General features: G+C 44.5%; 1 protein-coding gene across 1 annotated transcript; it reads right to left on the bottom strand.

Moving 5' to 3' along the window:
* Positions 1-10,536: 10,536 nt before the first annotated feature.
* Positions 10,537-14,118, bottom strand: LOC117147108 (glycerol-3-phosphate acyltransferase 3). The gene is made up of 2 exons (XM_033313878.1): positions 14,003-14,118; positions 10,537-11,949 (listed from the first exon to the last, which is right to left on the bottom strand). Exon 2 carries the CDS (start codon positions 11,945-11,947, stop codon positions 10,724-10,726), a length of 1,224 nt encoding a protein of 407 aa, XP_033169769.1. The 5' UTR covers positions 11,948-11,949; positions 14,003-14,118; the 3' UTR covers positions 10,537-10,723.
* Between the last annotated feature and the right edge of the window lie 4,069 nt (positions 14,119-18,187).

Genomic DNA, 18,187 nt, shown 5'->3' with positions numbered 1-18,187 from the left:
ATCCTTTTAAAACTGAGACCACATAAAAGCTGCAGAAACAACAACAACAGCAGCAAACAGAGAAATAAACCGCAAAGCGGCAAAAAAGTAAGGAAAAAAGTAAGAAAAGCTGGGAAAAGCGAGGAAAACTGAAGAAATCGACGACGATGGATGATGGGCGATGAGAACAATAAGGTGCTTGAGAGAAACACCCATTTCCCACCCGCTTTTCCACCCCCATTCCTCCTTCCACTGCCACGCTTTCCCACCTATTTTCCACATCCCAAGGCAAAGAGTTGAAGCGACAGCGTGACACAATAAAGACAACCCACGCCACAGGCAGGGTGTAATAACTATAAAAATAAACCGATGACAAAAAAGAAAAACCAAACAGAAACGGAGACGGGGAAAAGCCAAAAACAGACAGCGGAAAAGTAAGCCCAGAAAAGGGATTAAGTGGGAAAAACGGGGAGCTATAGCTCCCCTTGGCCAGCAAGAATACCTAGGAAAGCCCCCCTCGGCGAAAAAGCATTTTGTCCATGAATTTCCTTAACTTTCGCTGAAAAAGAGCCACAAAAATTTGGGAAAACAAATCTGTTCCTTTCGCAAATTTACAATTTGTCCTTTACCGCCAAAAAGGAAGTGTAAAGTCGAAAGTCGAAGGCTGAGCCAAGGCTTATCAAAAAAAAAAAACCGTAAAGATGTAAAATTGTCATTTGATAGGCGATAAAAAGTAGCTTAATAGTTTTTACTAGCAAACCCCTAAGCGTACATTATAAATCAAAAACAAAAATATCATTGTTTGCCTCGCACAAAAGCTTACATTTTTGGCAGCTTTCTATATTTTCTCTTAATAAATCTGTTTGGAAAATCACATAATGACCAACATCTTCGACTTGCCGTTGTTTATTTTTCTTTTGTCTCAAATTAGATTTCATGTCTGGGGTACAAACTCAGCTGCAAACAACTTCTGTTCTGTGGCACTTATTTGTTTTTCCTGGGAGCCATTAAATATTGAGCAACACTTGAAGTGCAGGTCCTTTTCCTCGATCCCTGGACTTCTCCCCAAGTTCCTGGGCCATAAAGCGTAGCAAATTTGTTGCTCTTAAGATGCTCATAATCGGTTTTGCCAGGATACAGCACACACCCGCACACAAGAACACTTTATGGCCTTAAAGCTGTATTTTGGCCAGGAATTTTCACCTAAATTGATTATTAGACGGCGGAGAGGAAGAAGTGATGGCGAAACTTTCTAAATTTCAACACGTACACAAATCCCATAACAAAGCCTTTTAATGGCAGCCAGGAAGAACTAACAAACCACATTAGCAGAGGGATTGGATTGGATTTGGTTGTGGGGCTCTGGGTGCTACGCTCTGGATGCTGTGTTTTGGGTCCGGGAAAATCTAACTAAAGTTGCCACGCATATTTGCCGAGATTTGCTACACAACAGGAAGACATTACACACATCCTGCCAGCAGACAAATCCAATAATAAATCCAGGACACTTAACGCCTTGGCCGCAGCCACCATGACCCACAAACTAGCTAAGGGATTGCCCGAATCCTGGGGAGCGGGGATCAGAATGGGGCTGGGCAAATTTGAGTTGGCCAAGTTTCCCAAACGGGGGATGCAAATCGCCGAAAACCCAGCGAAGCGTCAAGGAGCTAAGGACTCTTGGGGGAAGCGGGGCGAACCACTAAGGATAGTGCCGCAAATCCATATAACCCATTTTCAGGGCTCTCTTTTCCACACCAGGACACTGAATTTTCCTTGGCTTATTTCGGTTCAATTGGCTGGGCTATAAGCTGGGAATAAAGTTGTTAACAACACTCGTATCGATCGAATTTACATAAACTGCAACTATTGGATCTTTATGTTTTATTATTTTGTAGACAAAATAAGAGCGTATTGCCTGAAAATGGCATACAAATTGTAAATATCCACCAACTTTAAAATTGATTGTTTTGATTTTCCAATGAAATAAAAACTTCCTTGCAGTCAATAACATTTGAGCGATTTAAGAAACGTTGCCTAAACACAAAAATAAACTAGTCTGTTTGTGACTGCAGTGTGCTAATAGTTCGTGTCAGCATCATAGGGCATCGCCTAGTCCATTCGATCCGTTTTCCTACTGAGTTGACATTTCCGGATTTTCGGTAATTTAATTGAGCTTGCGGTCACAGCGCCGAGGAATCATGGCAAATTACTTGATTCTGATTTGATTTGTCCGGATAACAACTCGCCCGATTCGGGCTTCCCCCATCCCCGGGACTTATCCGCCCCTTTGCCGGCGCCAGAAGATGATTTTCTTTTGTTTCAAGTGGCCGCAAACACTTTTGGCCAGAAGGGCGCATCCTTTTTGCCATGGCAATGGCTAAATGATTGGACCAGGATGGGAGTGCGATTGGCAGTAGGCTCGTCTGATTGCCCGAAACTAATTTGAATTTTATTGATTCGATTCGCGGTCCTGGAGCCAAGGAGTCCTTGCCGGCTTTTCGCCTGTCCTAATCCCTGGCAAAAGGATTGTGTCCCCAGCGGAATGCTTTTGATCCGCAATTTCTGGCCTCGTTTCCTCCTTTTTTAATATGCCAAATTGTCTTTTAATGCGATAAACGCATATGCTCATTGAAATCGCATTATCAACGCGTCACTCGGATGTCCTTTTGGGGAATTTGCATGCATTTATACCCGTAAGTAGCTTAAGTCGATGTGGCAAATTTTTGTCCTCTTTTCGGGATGCCTGTTGACACAGCTCCGTCTCCTTTTTAGGTATGTGTGTGCTCAAGGACTTAGGCTAGTTTCGGCCGGATTATCGGGATTTTCGGAGCTATGCTTTTGGATGAGTGCTACCCCTCAGCTTAAACTTTTCAGTGAACTCTCGAAGACCCCGTTGACATGGGCAAATATACCCTGCTCTACGGCTATAATATTACGAGTAATTACACAGGAGAAAATGAAATTTGATTAATTCAATATTTGCACTGGCTTTTCCCCCTCGAAACGTGCTGAAGCGAAAGTTTCTCTCGGGTGTGTGTGCGTTGTGTGTGTGTGAATTTCCATGTTTGCTTGGCTAATAAATTCCGAGAGCAAAAGTAATCAAATAATTGCAGAATATACAGAAACAGAAACACGCACCCACATACACATGTTTTTCGCCATGTTTTATTGCCATTTTATTTCATAAAATTTACGAGCCACAAAAAGTTTGCCACTGCCACCGGAAAAGGCCCAAACACACAATGAAAGTGCCCAGAAGATGTAGTGAAAGTGGAAGCAGTTTGCCAAGAATAATAAAGTTGAACAAAGCACTACGAGTCTATCAGTCAAAAGTGGCGGAAATCGTGTTTTTTCTGTTTGCTGGTAACTTAATATTGATGACTCTGCTTAGAGGAGCCCCGTATCTCCCGCTCTGGATGGTAAAGACCCAATAATCCTGACAAATCGCGCTCAATTCTATGGCTAACCAAGCGACATTCGCTTTATGACGCGCACTTTTTACTGTAGAAATTAGGATAACTTACAACTTGGTTATTCCGCTCAAAAGATGCATTTGATAGGTAAAGTTTTTAAGTTGACCTCGATGATAGTAGACGTTTGTTGGTGGTTGTGTGAAGTACGAGCAAATGAGTCATGCGATTAACAGGTTAGGTTATTCAGAACGCTTTCAAATATTTAAATACTTGCGCTCCAATCGTAATATTTATTTCCTGGCTCCACTTTACGCTTATCGCGCATTAAAGAAACCTACTTGCAACACACTTCGTTTGATTTTTATTCACTCAGAAATGTGTGCGTGTGTGTGTCGTGGCGAAAGGATTCGAGTTATTTCCTTTACAGCCCATTCCAGTTCCAGTCCCGTGGTCGTTTTGTGATGTCTGAAATTTCATTTCGCACGACTCGTGCATATCGAATTCCCCTTTTTTTTTTGCTGGGGCCACCACGTTCGGGGATCGGAATCCTGGTCGAGGACCCCCAAGGAACGGGGCCACCCACATTGTCACTTTTGTGTGCCTTCTACGTGCGGTTGATTGATGGATTCGCTTGTTTACTTGTCAAGCCGCAACAAGAATGTACATTCGGGTTGAGAAAAGTGCGGGCGGGCAGACGGGAAAAGCGGTAAAGCCGTAGAGCGGGAAAAGGGGAGAAAGCTGGGGCGAACGGATTTCAAAATAAGCAATAGTCAGCAGTAATCGTGATATATCATATTGCAGACCGTAGGGGAACAGCAGCCGCATGATGTGGGTCTTTTTCCGCCTCGATTTCAGTTTTCCCGGTCCAAAACTCTGCTGTTTTTCGCCCCCGTTTTCCTTCTTCTAAATTTTTCCCTGACAGCTGCCGCGAGGCATTTTAAGAATAAATTTTAAAGCCGGCAAATGTAAATTCCGACTCGAGCGGAGACATAAATCATAGCAATTCATTGCCCCGAGCACGCACTCCCGGGCCATTGACGCCAAGACAAAGCGCTTCCTGATGGGGTTAAATTGGCCAAGGACTCGGGGGAGCCGCGGTAATCGGGCTCCAAAGAACGCTCAGAGCGCCAAAGTGACACTCACGTTTTACGGGCTTTTAAATACAATTCTGTTGCAATTTTCATTTCCGACTGATCCCCGAACGAACAAATCACACTTGAATGAATTTGGTTTTCTTTTTATTGAACTAAAGTGCAAAGTCTCTTTATGTTGACTATTTATGCGATTCAATGCAAGAGTAAGCCATTATGAGACATATTGGTTAATGGTGTAATAAATAAATACCATATTAAAATTGTTAATGAAAATCAAAATAAACTTATGTTGGAAAATTGTACAATCCAAAGATGAAAAAATTAAAGGAAGTTGCATTTTTGAAGAGTAAAACTCTCTTATTTTTCCTATAAATTTTGTGCATTTTTTCATCGTAAAAATGTGTAAGGATGAGTTTTATACTTGTGTTTTACTTTCTTGGACTTAAAGAGCAAGTGTTAGAAGCAATTTAGCATAAACTTCTCGAAAGGAGACCGTCCGCCCCTGAGTTTAGCTCTATTCGGACTGTCAGCGGATAAAGTTTTTGGGGAACATGAAAAACTTATTTTGCACACAATCTTTAATAATTTGCACCCGGACACATTCCGAGATGATCTAATAAACTTGCCTGAATGTCAGCAAAATCCCATTTGGAGTGGCTCAGAATGGCACTGGCCTTTCAGTCTCGCATTTCCATTTCTGTGCGTGTTGCTTGAATCTCATTACAATTGCAAAGGAAAGCAGGAAAGGCGGGGAAAAGCCACGCAGCCAGTTTCCTTGAGGCCAAGAATACGCATTTCATTTGCAAGAAGCCAACGCCACTAGTTCTCCCATTCCCCGACCCCCTGAACTAGCCGGGGAAAACTCAGAAAAGCCATCTAAAAGTTAATTACAATTGCCTCAGCCAGCTCTGCTGCAACTTTAACTGCCGCAACGAGTTCGCATTAAGCAGAAACGAGGCAAGCGAAAAAAGGAGCACGTGAAAAAATGGGAAAAGTGTGCTATGCGAAGCGGAAAATACCCTGGAATGCTGAAAATAGACATCTATAAGAATGCATTGAAGATGTGACCTGTTGGCAGCACATAAAACTTTCTTGAGGAGCAAAAAATTTTGTCAGTGTTGGATAATTTGAAAAAGTGTATTGAATAATAGGCTGTGAAAATAGATCCGTCGTACTCAGAAGGCAATACTTGTGGCACAGTTTTAGACAGCTTTATGGCTTCTTGTTGTTGTGTTTTGAAACTAAACTTCTGTGTCCTGAATAATTACTAGTGAATATGAGTTAAAGCTTTGATTTTGATACAATATACATTTTAACGTTTCCCATCATAATGGGATAGTTTTTTCCCAGCCTATCCAAGCTTATGCTATGACACAAGCCGCGAACCTTATCCGGCGACTTTGGTATCCTGCCAGGGTATCCCGAAAAAGCCAGCCCGCAATGGAGCTCACCCGTAAGCTGTGCCAGTGGCGGGAGCAGTAATGTCAGAAGTAACTGGCAGTGCCAGTATCTAAATGCTGCAGTTTTCGCTGCGAAGGGGGCGTATAAATATTAAAAAGAAAATCTGCTACATGGCTACGTGCGACGCATTTCAACGCAGCCAACGCGACCTAAGTGAACGCCTGCCCCTCCCACATTCCCGCCCATGTTCCACACACACACGCACACAAACGAGTATGCAAAGGGGGTGGGTGGTGCGGAAGATACCCAGCAGGTCGGTCAGAGGGAAAAAATGAAGAGAAATTTACTTTGACATATTTTTGTGCTTAGCAAAGCAAATACTTTCATTATTTTTGCTGTTGGGCACAAAATTTCCCTCTCCCGACCACTTTTATTCGACCCGCAGGAAAAGCGGGCAAAAAGAAAGGAGCTGCATTTGAGTGGCTTAAAACATTCTGCGGTCCACACCCCCAACTTGACTGGAAAATGACGGAAAATCCGGGCCGGTGGCGATCGGGGGTGGGACAAAGGTCCACCCAATGACCTAAACGTGGACGGCATCTGTAGTAATTTGGCAGCGTTTTTCGCCTCTTCAACGGCGCTGATTTTAGATAGGTCACGAAAAAGTTACCGAAAACCAGAGTGCCATTAGAAATTTTCATATCTATCGATTATTTGTGGCATCGTAAAAGCGCTAAAGAGATTTACAGAATTATCAATCCATGCCATAGAAAAAAATAAAGCTTCCAAATTTTAGAAAGTAAACTTAAATTGATTCCTAACAAATTGACCATACAGTTTTGTAGGAAACTTTGGTTATTGCTTAAGGAATAGCAAAAATCAATATTGAGTTTTGGGTCTTAAGATTTAAATATTCAAAGACATCTCCTGCAGAACAAAGAATGGGGTTGTATAAAGACAACATAAATATATAAATCATTTAAAGAAAACTGTAATTTTCATAGCTAATAGTAATACTTAAAAATCTCTGTTAACTGCATTCTTTTTTCTCTATATTTTCAGATCGTCTAGTGTCTATGAGGATAGCTGAAAGTATTTTCTTTTTTTTTTTGGGGGGCGCGGCTCCAACTGCCCCACGCCGACGCACGCCTACAGGAGCAAGTGAGACGGCAGACAGAGCGACTGAGAGGGCGACAAATGTGCAAGCGGCGGTGAGTGAGCGGATTCGGATTCGGTTTCCGGATTCCGGGGGGCTGAGAAGGACGTAAAGGCGCTGAAGGACGCAGGAAGAAGGCCATGGATTGGTCCCGGTGGCAAATGGCCAGAGAAAGAGCTGGCAACCCTGGACAAGTCAGGAACAACCCTGGGCGCAAGGATTGCGATCGCGAGACCCGATTGGAGTGGTTGCCCATTTGATTCGTTGCGGCGTCACACGTAGGTTCTATCAGTCAGTCAGTCAATCAATCAGTCAGTCAGTCAGTCACCCACTCAGTAAATCAATCGTGCCACAGTGCTCGGTTATCGTTGTCCCCTACATCATCAGTAAAAAGCAGAAATACAATACCAAGCGATCAAGACATGCACATTACTGTAAATACGCCAAACTCAAAACTAGTTTCATAAAAGTAAAAAACCAAAAACCAACAACCAAAACCGAAAAACCAAATTGAGAAAGTGCAGTGCTCAGTGTTTACCGACAAAGGAAAAAGAGGCGGCGTGGAATATCGAGTGGGGAAACTTCGAAAGTGAGAGGGCGGCCGGGGGCTGCCCCGCAAAAGAAAATCTTCAAGATCAACAACAACGAAATCAACCAGAAAATCCACTGTAACAAGAGCAACAACAGCATAACGCCCCCAACACTGCCAATGACATTGCCATTATCAAGAACAACGTTCGTTCATCATCGTTCGTTTAGATTTGACACAAGTGAGTCTAGCTTATACCATTATCATACTATCTATCTATTCTATCTATTAGGAGGTGTCCCTTGAATTTAAAACTCGAGTTCCGTGGCCTAAAGGTATCAAAGTTACTGTAATATTTATACCTTTAGTCTACTGACATGGAGTTTTTGTTTTCGTGGAACTTCGGTATGCATTGTAAGCACTATTAGTTATAAGTGAACTGTAAATATTATCCCTCGTCAAAATCTAGTTTTCATACATATAAGACTTAAACTCTTGCCGCATCATAAACATTCAAAAGTTGTAAGGAAGAGCACTTCTTACTCTTAGAAGATCTTTATGAATGTGTAATTCATATTTCAAACATTGATAGCTATATTTGCTAATTGTATATATATATTTCCTGTCTAAAACCTAGTTTCCATACATTTTACGGATGAGCCACATCTCCAAAACCAATTCTACTTTGCTTACAGCTGCTTTGCTGTAGCATGTTAATCACGTCCAAGAAATCTTGATGAGTGAATTATTAGTTGGAACTAAACACGTTATCCAGAACTGTTTCGTGATTAAACACTATTCATTCTGAAGTTGCCGTGAGAAATTCAATTAATATGATTTACCTGTTGATTACCTGCCAGAATTGGTTTTAATACCTAGACGAGTTTGTGATGTAAAAATTTTAATGCGAAAATGTGAAATTTATGATAAATTTATAAAATACATTTAAAGGATAAAAATACCTAAAACGAATAAAAAATTAAAAACCACAAAATAAATTCGTTACCACAACATATACACTGTATGAACGTGGAACTAGATTATGCATGTCCCACAAAGTAAGTGATTTAGGGATCTCAGTGAAATACTCATTAGCGCGTCGAGCTGATTACTGAATAGCCCTTAGTGATTAGCGACTAGTGTCAAGTGCCATCAATCAGAGTTGCTTTCGATGAATCACTTAGCCGACAGCTGCCGCGAATGCACTCGTTGCAAATGTGGCGCGTCGGAGGGCGAGTTGCACTCGCCATCCATCAATTAGTTGAGCACTTGCCACCCACCACCCAGTTGCCCACCCACACAGCATATTCGTTTAGTCAGGCGCAAGCCCGCAGGGGAACTCCCGCGTGTCCATTCCCTATCGCAATGGCAATCTGCAATCTGACAAATCAAATCTTGTATGCAAAGCAGCCGAAGCAAAGCGGCAACTGGCGACACGAGCAGCAGCAAAAGCAACAAGGCGACGAGCAATTTGTACGAGCATTTGTGGCAACAAAACGCTGACACGCAGGCGAGCAGGAAATAAGGCAAGCTGGAGAACAGGAAATCAGGCAAGCAGTAAGACAGGCAAGCGAAGTGAACGCACGCAAGTGAATTGGAGACAGAGCGAAGCAAAAACAAAAGCATAGACGCAGCAGAAGAGCGCACAAGCCAAAGTATCGAAAGCAGAAAGCAGCAGAAAAATTACCAAGACGGAAAAGTAGTGTAATAGTCAAATCAGATAAGTAAGTTAAAGTTAGTAAAGTTAGGTAAGGCAAAGAAGAATTCGTAGGCTAACAAATGCTGCAAAGCACGAGAAAAGCAAAAGCACGTAAGCACATAGAGTGGAAATAGATATTTTTAGAAGAAAGAAAGCGAACCAGCGGATGAAAGCAGGATCCAGAAGAAGAAGACTAGCCGGAAGAAGACAGCAAGAAAGCAGGAGACAGAAGAACTCGCAGACAAAGCAAGTTAGCAAGCAAGCACATATAACAAAAAGAATAGCAGAAAAGCAAGATAGCAAGCAGGATACCGAGCAAGATAGCCTTCTTCCAAAGCATAAGTCAAAGAGTCAAGTAACCGATAAGGAAGCGAACGCAAGCAGATTAGCAGAAGAGCCAGTTAGCAAGAAAGCAAGTAAGCAATACAGGGAGCAGGAGACGACGACTAAATAGTTGCGTGACCAGCGCGCTTTGCACACTAAACAGCGTAATTGGTCATAAAGCGACTGCTGCGAATGCCCCGCACCGCGGACTAACCGACCGTTTACGGCAATTACGAACCGGAGCAGAGGAGGTGACAAGCAATTAGGCGGGTGGTAGGCGGCGGAGGGGGGTCGGCCGGCCCCCCCAACCCCGGATGTATAAGCCGGACACGCTCACGCGCCGCGGCAGCCTGAGATCCCTGCGCAGCGCCCCGCTCCTGAGCACCGTACTCGAAAGCACGCTTTCACTGACCCGCATTCACCCGATCGCCTCCTTGGAGCTGCCCGGCCTCGACTATGCGGTCCACTCGCAGTCGGCCTTTGGCGCCTACGGGCTAGCCCACCCCCGGGATCTAGCCACCTGCACCTCGTTGCGCAGCGGCCTTGCGGCGATCACCGCGGCGTCCGCTTCCGCCGCCGGCGGCGTTTCCCAGTCGCAGAGCGCCCTCCTCGGGCGGTACGGCCCCAACGCCTCGATTCGCCACGGAGAAAGAAAGATTGTCCAGCCGAAACGGTAGGTCCTCGCTATCTATAAGGTCACCACAAGGTAGAGTCCCAGAAATAGGGACTAGAATCATACGTCATGAGTGGTCTAGTATATCATATCTAGTTAGTGCTTATCTGGGGTCAGGTCCTAAGGACTTACGAAAGAATAACTTTTTATAAGTGGATTCACAGCATCCGGTTTAACCATTTAATTGCTTTGTTTCAATCGATCAGTTGTCTGGCTATCAAGTGATAAAAAAGCATATAATAATTGGTACATATTGGAATAGCCAACAGAATACAAGGGGTCTTCCCGTCTGGTCATCGAGATTAGCTGCTAGAGAACAGTGTAATATTAAGTGAATTTATCTTATTTTGCTCTCTAAAATATATCGTTCGATTTACTAGTATCAAAAGGCTCATACAACGGCTCATAAACGGCGACATAAAATAGCCAAGGTAAGAACTTAAGCTATGCTTGAATTACTGCCAGTCCCTGACGGGACTCCAGCGCTTCAGGTTTCCGTCCCAGGGAAGATCATCGATATTCGCCTGGGCGGCGATTGCGGCCTTCACTCGATTCGAAAACTCCACTGGGGACTCGTCGTTGCATCGGCTGAGCGCCGGCATGTACCAGACATCGCAGCAAATGCACCACGAGCTGACCACCATCAGCATGTATCTGAGCATAGAGTATCGGGTGCTGTCCCAGTAGGCCTCCCCGAATCGGCGATCGTATCGAATGGCCACTGGATAAACGACGTCGGTGACCGCGAAGCTACCCTTCTTGAACTGCATTACGGCGGTGTTGTTGATGCAAGTGCCCTCGGGGAAGAGCAGGACCGGCGGCCGGTCCTTCATGGAGCAGTGCAGGCGGAGCACCAGACCCAGAGCCTCACGATCGGCCAGTTCCTTGCGGTCGAACCACATGTGGTGGGAGACCCTGGACAGGGCGCGCTGCAGAACGCCCAGGATGCCGGTGTGGACCTGGCCCGTCAGCGAGTAGTTGGCATCGCACATCAGCACCAGGACGTCTAAGGGGCTCGTGTGATTGCACACACAGATGCCCTTGGTGGGCCGGTACTCCGTGTTGTGGAATCTCCGGATCATCGGCAGGCAGGCGGCCGTGATTCGGAAGCACTGCCGCAATACCAGCTCCACCAGCTTCTTCTTGAAGCACCAGTCGGGAATGTGACCTAGCAGCATTGAGACTCCACTGATCATGAACAGGCACAGCCAGCAGGCAATGGTCCTGACGGGCAACAGCAGTCCGTAGCGTGTAACCCATCCCAGCAGCCAGGCCGTCCTTAAACGCCAGTTGAGGTACCGATTCCTCTGACGAAGGTTGCGGGTCAGCAGATTCCATTCCCCAGCTGGCGAAGGTGGGGCCACAAACCTCTGGGTCACTTCGTCCTCGAGCACCAAGCCCAAGCCGGCGGTTATGAAGTCGCAGCACTGCTCCACGCGGATATTGAGCCGATTCTTGATCGGCGGCGAGAGCAGCTTATCCATGCCATCGCCCTTATTTCCGACCGCCCATTTTTGGCCCAGGCGGCACCGTTCTTCCCGAGCTCGCCTCCTTCGAGTTTCCGCCAATTGATTGCCTGTCCAGGCGAAGAGGAGTTCCAGGACATCCAGGTAGCGGCACTGCAGCCAAAAGAAGGACGCCCACAATAGGATGCCCAGGAAGACCAGTTGAATTAACATGGCTGTTGAAAGTTGAAAAAGTTTTACAAATTTAAGAGAAATGTAGCTCCTGGTTTTTACATGCTACCTCTATCGACAACAAAAATCTATTGAGTCTTGACAGCAATGACACGGGCTAAAAAGCCCATATCTTAAACTTATCCAAACATAGCCCACTGGGAATACGTTCCATATCAATAATCCGCAATAGTGCGGATTAGAGGTATTTAAGAAAAGGGTTGTCGATGAGAACTTCTAGACCGATAAAAATTGGAGTAATTCTTGATGAGCTGCATTAATGCGAGTATATATGAGTTAACCCACAAATTTCGCAATTAAAGTCCTAATTCAATTTGGCGCCGCCTTTTTGGTCTTTCCTCACATTTTTCCGTTTTCCGCGTATATATATTTTTTTTTTTTGCAAGCGCCCAAAAGACTTGATTTATTTAGCCCGAGATGTAAAGGAAAAATAAGAAAGCGAACAAGAAACTTTGCCGTCGACTTCCCTTTTTTTGGCTGCCAGTTGGGTTTGAGTTTTTGGGTCTTTGGGTTCGGCGTTTTGACTGGGGTCTTAGCCCATATTTTGTTTTTTCATATGGCAATAATTCAATTATGCCATAACAAGGCCGCAAAATGTTTGCCTTCGGGCGACCCGAAATCACTTAAAAACCACAGAAACTTCTGGCTTTGTTAATTCGTTAATTAAATGGGGTTTGCGATTTCGCCACCGCTCCTCGAGGATTACGCAATGAGCGATGATGACGATGGCTTGGCGGTATGTTGGCATGATGGTAAGATGGTGGTGCTTCCTTCCGCTGCCCTCCATTGATTACATTGGGTGGCAACAATCTTGGCTTATCAAATGCAAACAACGGCGACAGGCAACGTCAACGTCAACGACAACTCATTTAGGCCCAAGCCCGGGCCCTTAATTAGCATAGAATGTGTTTTAAAAAGCCACTTGAGCTAAACATTCAAAACACCTACAGGGTGTTTTCCCCAGCCACCAGACACCAACCTCCTGCCTCATGCTCATCCCCATCCCCACTACCTGTCTCGCGCTTTTCCTCGCTTTTCCACTTTTCCAGCGACAACGACAACGACCTTAGGCGCTTTCTGCTCGGGAAAGTATCTGCGTGGCACAGTTTGGCAAGTCTGAGGCCGGACAGATTTAAATACCCTAACTGCCGAAAGCGAGGAATTCAAATGGCACCAGCTACTGGGGCAGTGGGCTGGCCACCCGAAGATTCGCAGATCCTCCGTAAACGTCTGGGAAACAATGTAATAGAGTCAAGTCCTAGATATGAAGAAATTACCGCTTTTTGAATAGGGATTAAGTCGATGGTAAAATTTGAAATATGGCTTGGCCAAAATTGGCCTTAAATTTGCAAGACTTATGTTGGGTCTAATTAGCACCGAAATAAAAGTTAGTCTTATTTTGAAATCGATTTTCGGCGTATAATCTATATAAGCTCAATTAACTTCAAAAATCCCGTTCTTTAATTTCTTAACCATGCCGATTCTTCAGTTCAATTCTTCATACAAGCAATACAATGTACCTTTCGCTGGTAATCACCACACTAACCAGTAATCAATAACCAGTAATGCCTGCATTACCACCATTGCTGGCGTCCCATAGACCAATTCGCATACATTCAGGTAGGGTATCCGTGTGTCGGTGTCGGCGCAGCAGCGACCGCGGCAGCACGTGACGCTCAAGTGTTGGGATAAGCATTTCCGCTCTTCAGACGCTACACGAAAAAAGCGCCCCTCTTGTGACAAAGCGCTTGTTGTTGTCGCGGAAAAGCGGTGGGAAAGCGTCTGGCGAGCGGAGGGAGGGTGGCAGGGCAAATGAGGGAGCACAAAATTAAATTGTGACGCTGGCGCTGCGAAACGCCCACATGACGAGGCGCCGCCACGCCCACCTGCCATTCAAAAGTAATTTAGCGTTTAAAAAACATTTTTCTGCCTGACTTTTAAAAAGTTGCGCGTAATGCGAGTGTGTGTTTGGGTATTTGCGTGCTTTGCGCAGGTGAAAAAGCGAACCAGTGCTCGGAAAAGCCGCCACTCACTCACCTGGCTGTTGTAGCCACGTTTCGATTTCGATGTCGTCGTCTGTCTGATCCGCCTGATTGTATGTTGTAATGGCTCGGTAAAGGAAGCGAAAAAACCTACTGCCTTCGAAATTGTTGTGCTTATTGAGTTTGACGTTTCACCAACCGGCTACGTGAGTGTATTTATCAAGGAGTGAGCTGGGAAAATGTCTATAAAAATGCTGCTTAGATTATGGAAAATCTACGCTATGACAAAAAAGAAAAAAATGGAAGAGCAGGATAATGAGATTAGGGAAGTTGTTAGCACTTTAGCATGGAATAAAATGGCATATTACAAAAAAATAACAGCAAAGCTATAGTCGAGTACCGCGACTATTACAACGTTTATGCTATAAGGTATCGTGATCTCTTGAAAGTGTGAAAGCAAATTATCCCCTGTTTATGCGGCAGTCCAAAAATTCGTTGATTTATTGACCATAGCTGAAAGGAAAAGGTAACAACTTTGTAAAAAATAATAATAATAATATTAAAGTGTGGGCGTGGCAGGTTGAATCGGTTTGTAACCTTTAGAGTGAGCGTAGCAACATTTAAAAACAAACTTGCGCTCCATCATGCCTAAGGAATCTTCCTGTCTAATCTCAACTCTCTAGTTTATACTGATGGACTCGGCTATTGATCGTGATCTGGAAAATATACTTTATATGGTCGGAAGCGCGTACTGCTACGTACTTTTTAACGAATGTTGTATACCCTTTTACCCTACTAACGAGTTTAAAATGCTAAATATGATGAACATAACTTAACCAATTATTTTGAATTAGTTAACATAAAGTTGTTAGTATAACTCTGAATGCATCAATTTGAGTTTAGTTTTTTGAACTATGTATTGTGTAATTTGACTTAAAGAAAGCATTTAAGCCAAGTCATAGAAGCCAAGTCACAAGCTAGAAAATCCTTTCGCCATTAGATGAAATTAAAAGGCATCAGTCGGGAAATAATGTAAACAATCAAGCGGAATAATGACAATGGGAAAACATTCACCCCACTTCCCCGCATTTGCATAATTTTGGGCAATTATTTCCATAAGTTGTTCATCCCCCCGAAAGCCAGGGAAAATTATAATTTCCTTGGGATTTTTGTTCGCTTTTTTGTATCCCCGTCTGGAAGTCTGTATGCGGCTGTTTCGAGCCAAGTTAATTAAAAAGTGTTGCCATTTGACCCTCGAAACTCGGAACTTGGAGCTAGCAGCTCGCAACTCAAATCCCTTTGACACTCGATGGGGAAAGCTCGCCCGCACTTTCCCATAATTGGTTTATGCCATTTTCCCGGCTTGTTTACGCGCCGTCAACATTTGCATAATGGAACTGGAATCAAATACAAGAAATGTGATTTATAATTTTTCTGTTGTTCAACGGCGGGCGTTTTAATTAGTCCCGGAAGAGGACCCATCGTCTAATTAGGTGAGGTTGGGGCCAGGGTCTCCCCCCCCCCCCCCCCCCCCCCCCCATCAAATCATTATTTAATATAAGCCGACTCGCCTGCCTTCCATGTTTTGATAAATTATATCCGCCTGATGGACGCTACGTGACGAAAGTTGTCAGAAAAGCCAGAAATGGGGTAGGAATCTGAGTCCTATGTATTTTTGATTTGCGGCCGCATCGAGCAGTTTGCCAATCATCCATCCTTGAGGCCTCGTTTATTTGCGGCAATTAATCAAGTTGGCCAGTAGCGGAGCGACTTATCCCCGAATAAGTGATAAAGATTTATCACTCAGCCGCCCCGCGGACCTTAAAGCGATTTAAAGTGCCGGACTCTCAGCGTTCATTGAACCAAACATTTTGACTTTTGCGTCTGAACGCACATGAAAAGCGTTTGGAAAATGTGAAATGGAAAATGCGGGGGCAGGCGCTTATTTTGACTAAGAACCGACAAAACTGCAGGCGTAATAAGTAGCGCACAGCAACCTAGTCGCACAAAATATGCTCTTGCTTCCACTTAACTATTTCGTTTTTTAAATCATAATTTTAATAGTGATATTTGATGATGCTCTAAATAGTTTAAATTACTCGAATATTGTTCCCAAGTTAGTAAGAGCAAGTCTGAAGCGAGGGCAATGCTTAGAGAATCCAGAGCTACAAACGATGGAAACGCTGAAACGCTGAACATAAATCTTTAAAAATGAAGAGCACAGGATATATACTGCTCTGTCCGACCCCCAATTTCCCGACCACCCAGCCAGTTTTCCGTCCCACCATCATTTAGCCGGCTGCAGTTTTCGACTTTTTTTAAGCGGCTGCGTGTGGGAGAGAAACGGGGGTCAATGCACCCGGAAAATGAGGGAAAATGGGAGGTGCTGTGGGAAAAGAGAAGGGGAAACCCAGTCAGACGACGTCGACGACGAGTCGTTCACGATGTTTACGTTTTGAGCCACGCTTTTCGGGGCTTGTCAACACCATCCTCCCAACTTATTACTCGAAATTCCGGCCAGGAGAATTTCTTAGGTGCAAAAAGTTGCACTTCACCTGCAGCTTTAGGTGCTGCAAATTGTGGGTGGTGGGTTGGTTGGTGGTTGGTGGTTGGGTGGTTGGTGGGTTGGGGGTTGGGCACTGTGTGCCGGTTCGGCGGCGTCGTGCTAAGTGAAGTGTAGGCGCAAAGGCGAAACACGCGAAACTTGTCGGTGCAATGTAATAAATTTCGAAAACGTCCAAACGCTCGACCCATAACGAATGGCTTGCCCAATGCACATGGACAGAAGCCACCGAACCACCCACTCTGCACCGCCCACCTAGCACCACCCAGTCTAGCACCACCCGCTGCACCGCCTTGTTAGGCCGCTGCAATAAGTCTTTTATGGCTTAGAGAGCCGCCGAAAGAGAGCTGCGAACTTTTATCATTAAAGTTGAAAGGTAAAATTCGGCCATAAAAAGTGCGCGAGAAGAAAATGGAAAATGGGCGAAAGCCGGTAAGAAAGTGTGGCAAAACTCGCGAAACGTGACTCACAAAATCCGCTCACGTGACCGAGTCAATAAAGTGTGCAGAAGATTTGCGAGTAAATGAATTTCCCCCTCTTAATGTTTGCGTCGATGCTATTTGACTTGCTCAGGCTTTTTGCCGCTTATCCAACACTGGCATAAATTACTTAATAATAGAACGAATTCAATGAATGAAATACACATTTCTTAAATTCTACAAAAATGATTGTATTGCATAGCAGAATTTGAAAGATTTGCCCTTAAGCCTGTTTACTAGAAATATTCTTCGAAATACTTAAAATATTCATGATAGGGCCAAATCTATCGCACTTAATATCGTAGTATCCTGTCCTGTCCAATTTTCGCCCACATGTGCAACCCTAAGCCCCAAATCGATCAACCTGACCCCGGTTGTCGAACTTGACTTTGCCACTTGCCCGGCCCTCGAATGCTCCGTTATGGGCTTCTCGCCGATTCTCCGGTGTGGCAGCACTTGCTCCAATATCCGCAGGGTTTCGCTGAATTTCCCAGCATTTCCCAGTCCGTTCAGGTAACTGAACTCGCACGTACTGCCGCCCCACATGGAGTTTTCCCTTCCCCGTGCGCCGCCCCACTTTATTTCATTTCATTTCCTGCCATTTGCAATTTTCCATTTCGGGTGAGCTGCCAGTGCACATTTTATTGATTTCGAATGCAATATTTTCGGCTTGAGGGATGGGGATGACGGTGGCGGGAGGCTAGGGGCTTAGAAGGCAAATATTCGTTTATGGGTCTTTTCGCCCTGCTCTTCTCGGGATCCGTTCCGACAATTTGTTAATTGTATTTCATATGCAAGCGTCGCATGCATTGCAAATTTTATTAGCTGGACTGCCAGTGCAAATAGATGTGGGCGGCATTTTGGTGCAGGGTGCCCCCAAACGCAATAAATTGAAACATAAATGGAAATCAACTTAAATATGCATGACATGTAAATAAAGCGTGTAGGATCGATGCCTTCTAGGGTTAGTCGTGTGTCCTTCGTCCTTTCTGTTTAATTCTGTTAAATATTTGTGCATAGTCTTTGCGTTTTTCGGCCTGTCTGACAGCCCTGGGCAAAGTTTCCTTGGCATTTGCACTTGGGTTTCGACAAATGGGTCCTTACACAGGGGAACACGCCCGAAGAAAGTTTAAAGCTGCACAAAATTGCTTAAACAATGGCGGCTTTTGTAATCTTTTCTTTGGAGCTCAAAAAATGA

Source organism: Drosophila mauritiana, chromosome X (genome assembly GCF_004382145.1).
Source record: "Drosophila mauritiana strain mau12 chromosome X, ASM438214v1, whole genome shotgun sequence".
Taxonomy (NCBI): Eukaryota; Metazoa; Arthropoda; class Insecta; order Diptera; family Drosophilidae; genus Drosophila; species Drosophila mauritiana.
The sequence above is the reverse complement of the archived record's forward strand: the minus strand, read 5'-3'. Positions and strand labels throughout refer to the sequence as shown.

Excerpts from the sequence above, each read along its gene's own strand:
- LOC117147108 (XM_033313878.1), bottom strand. The coding sequence starts at position 11,947 with ATGTTAATTCAACTGGTCTTCCTGGGCATCCTATTGTGGGCGTCCTTC.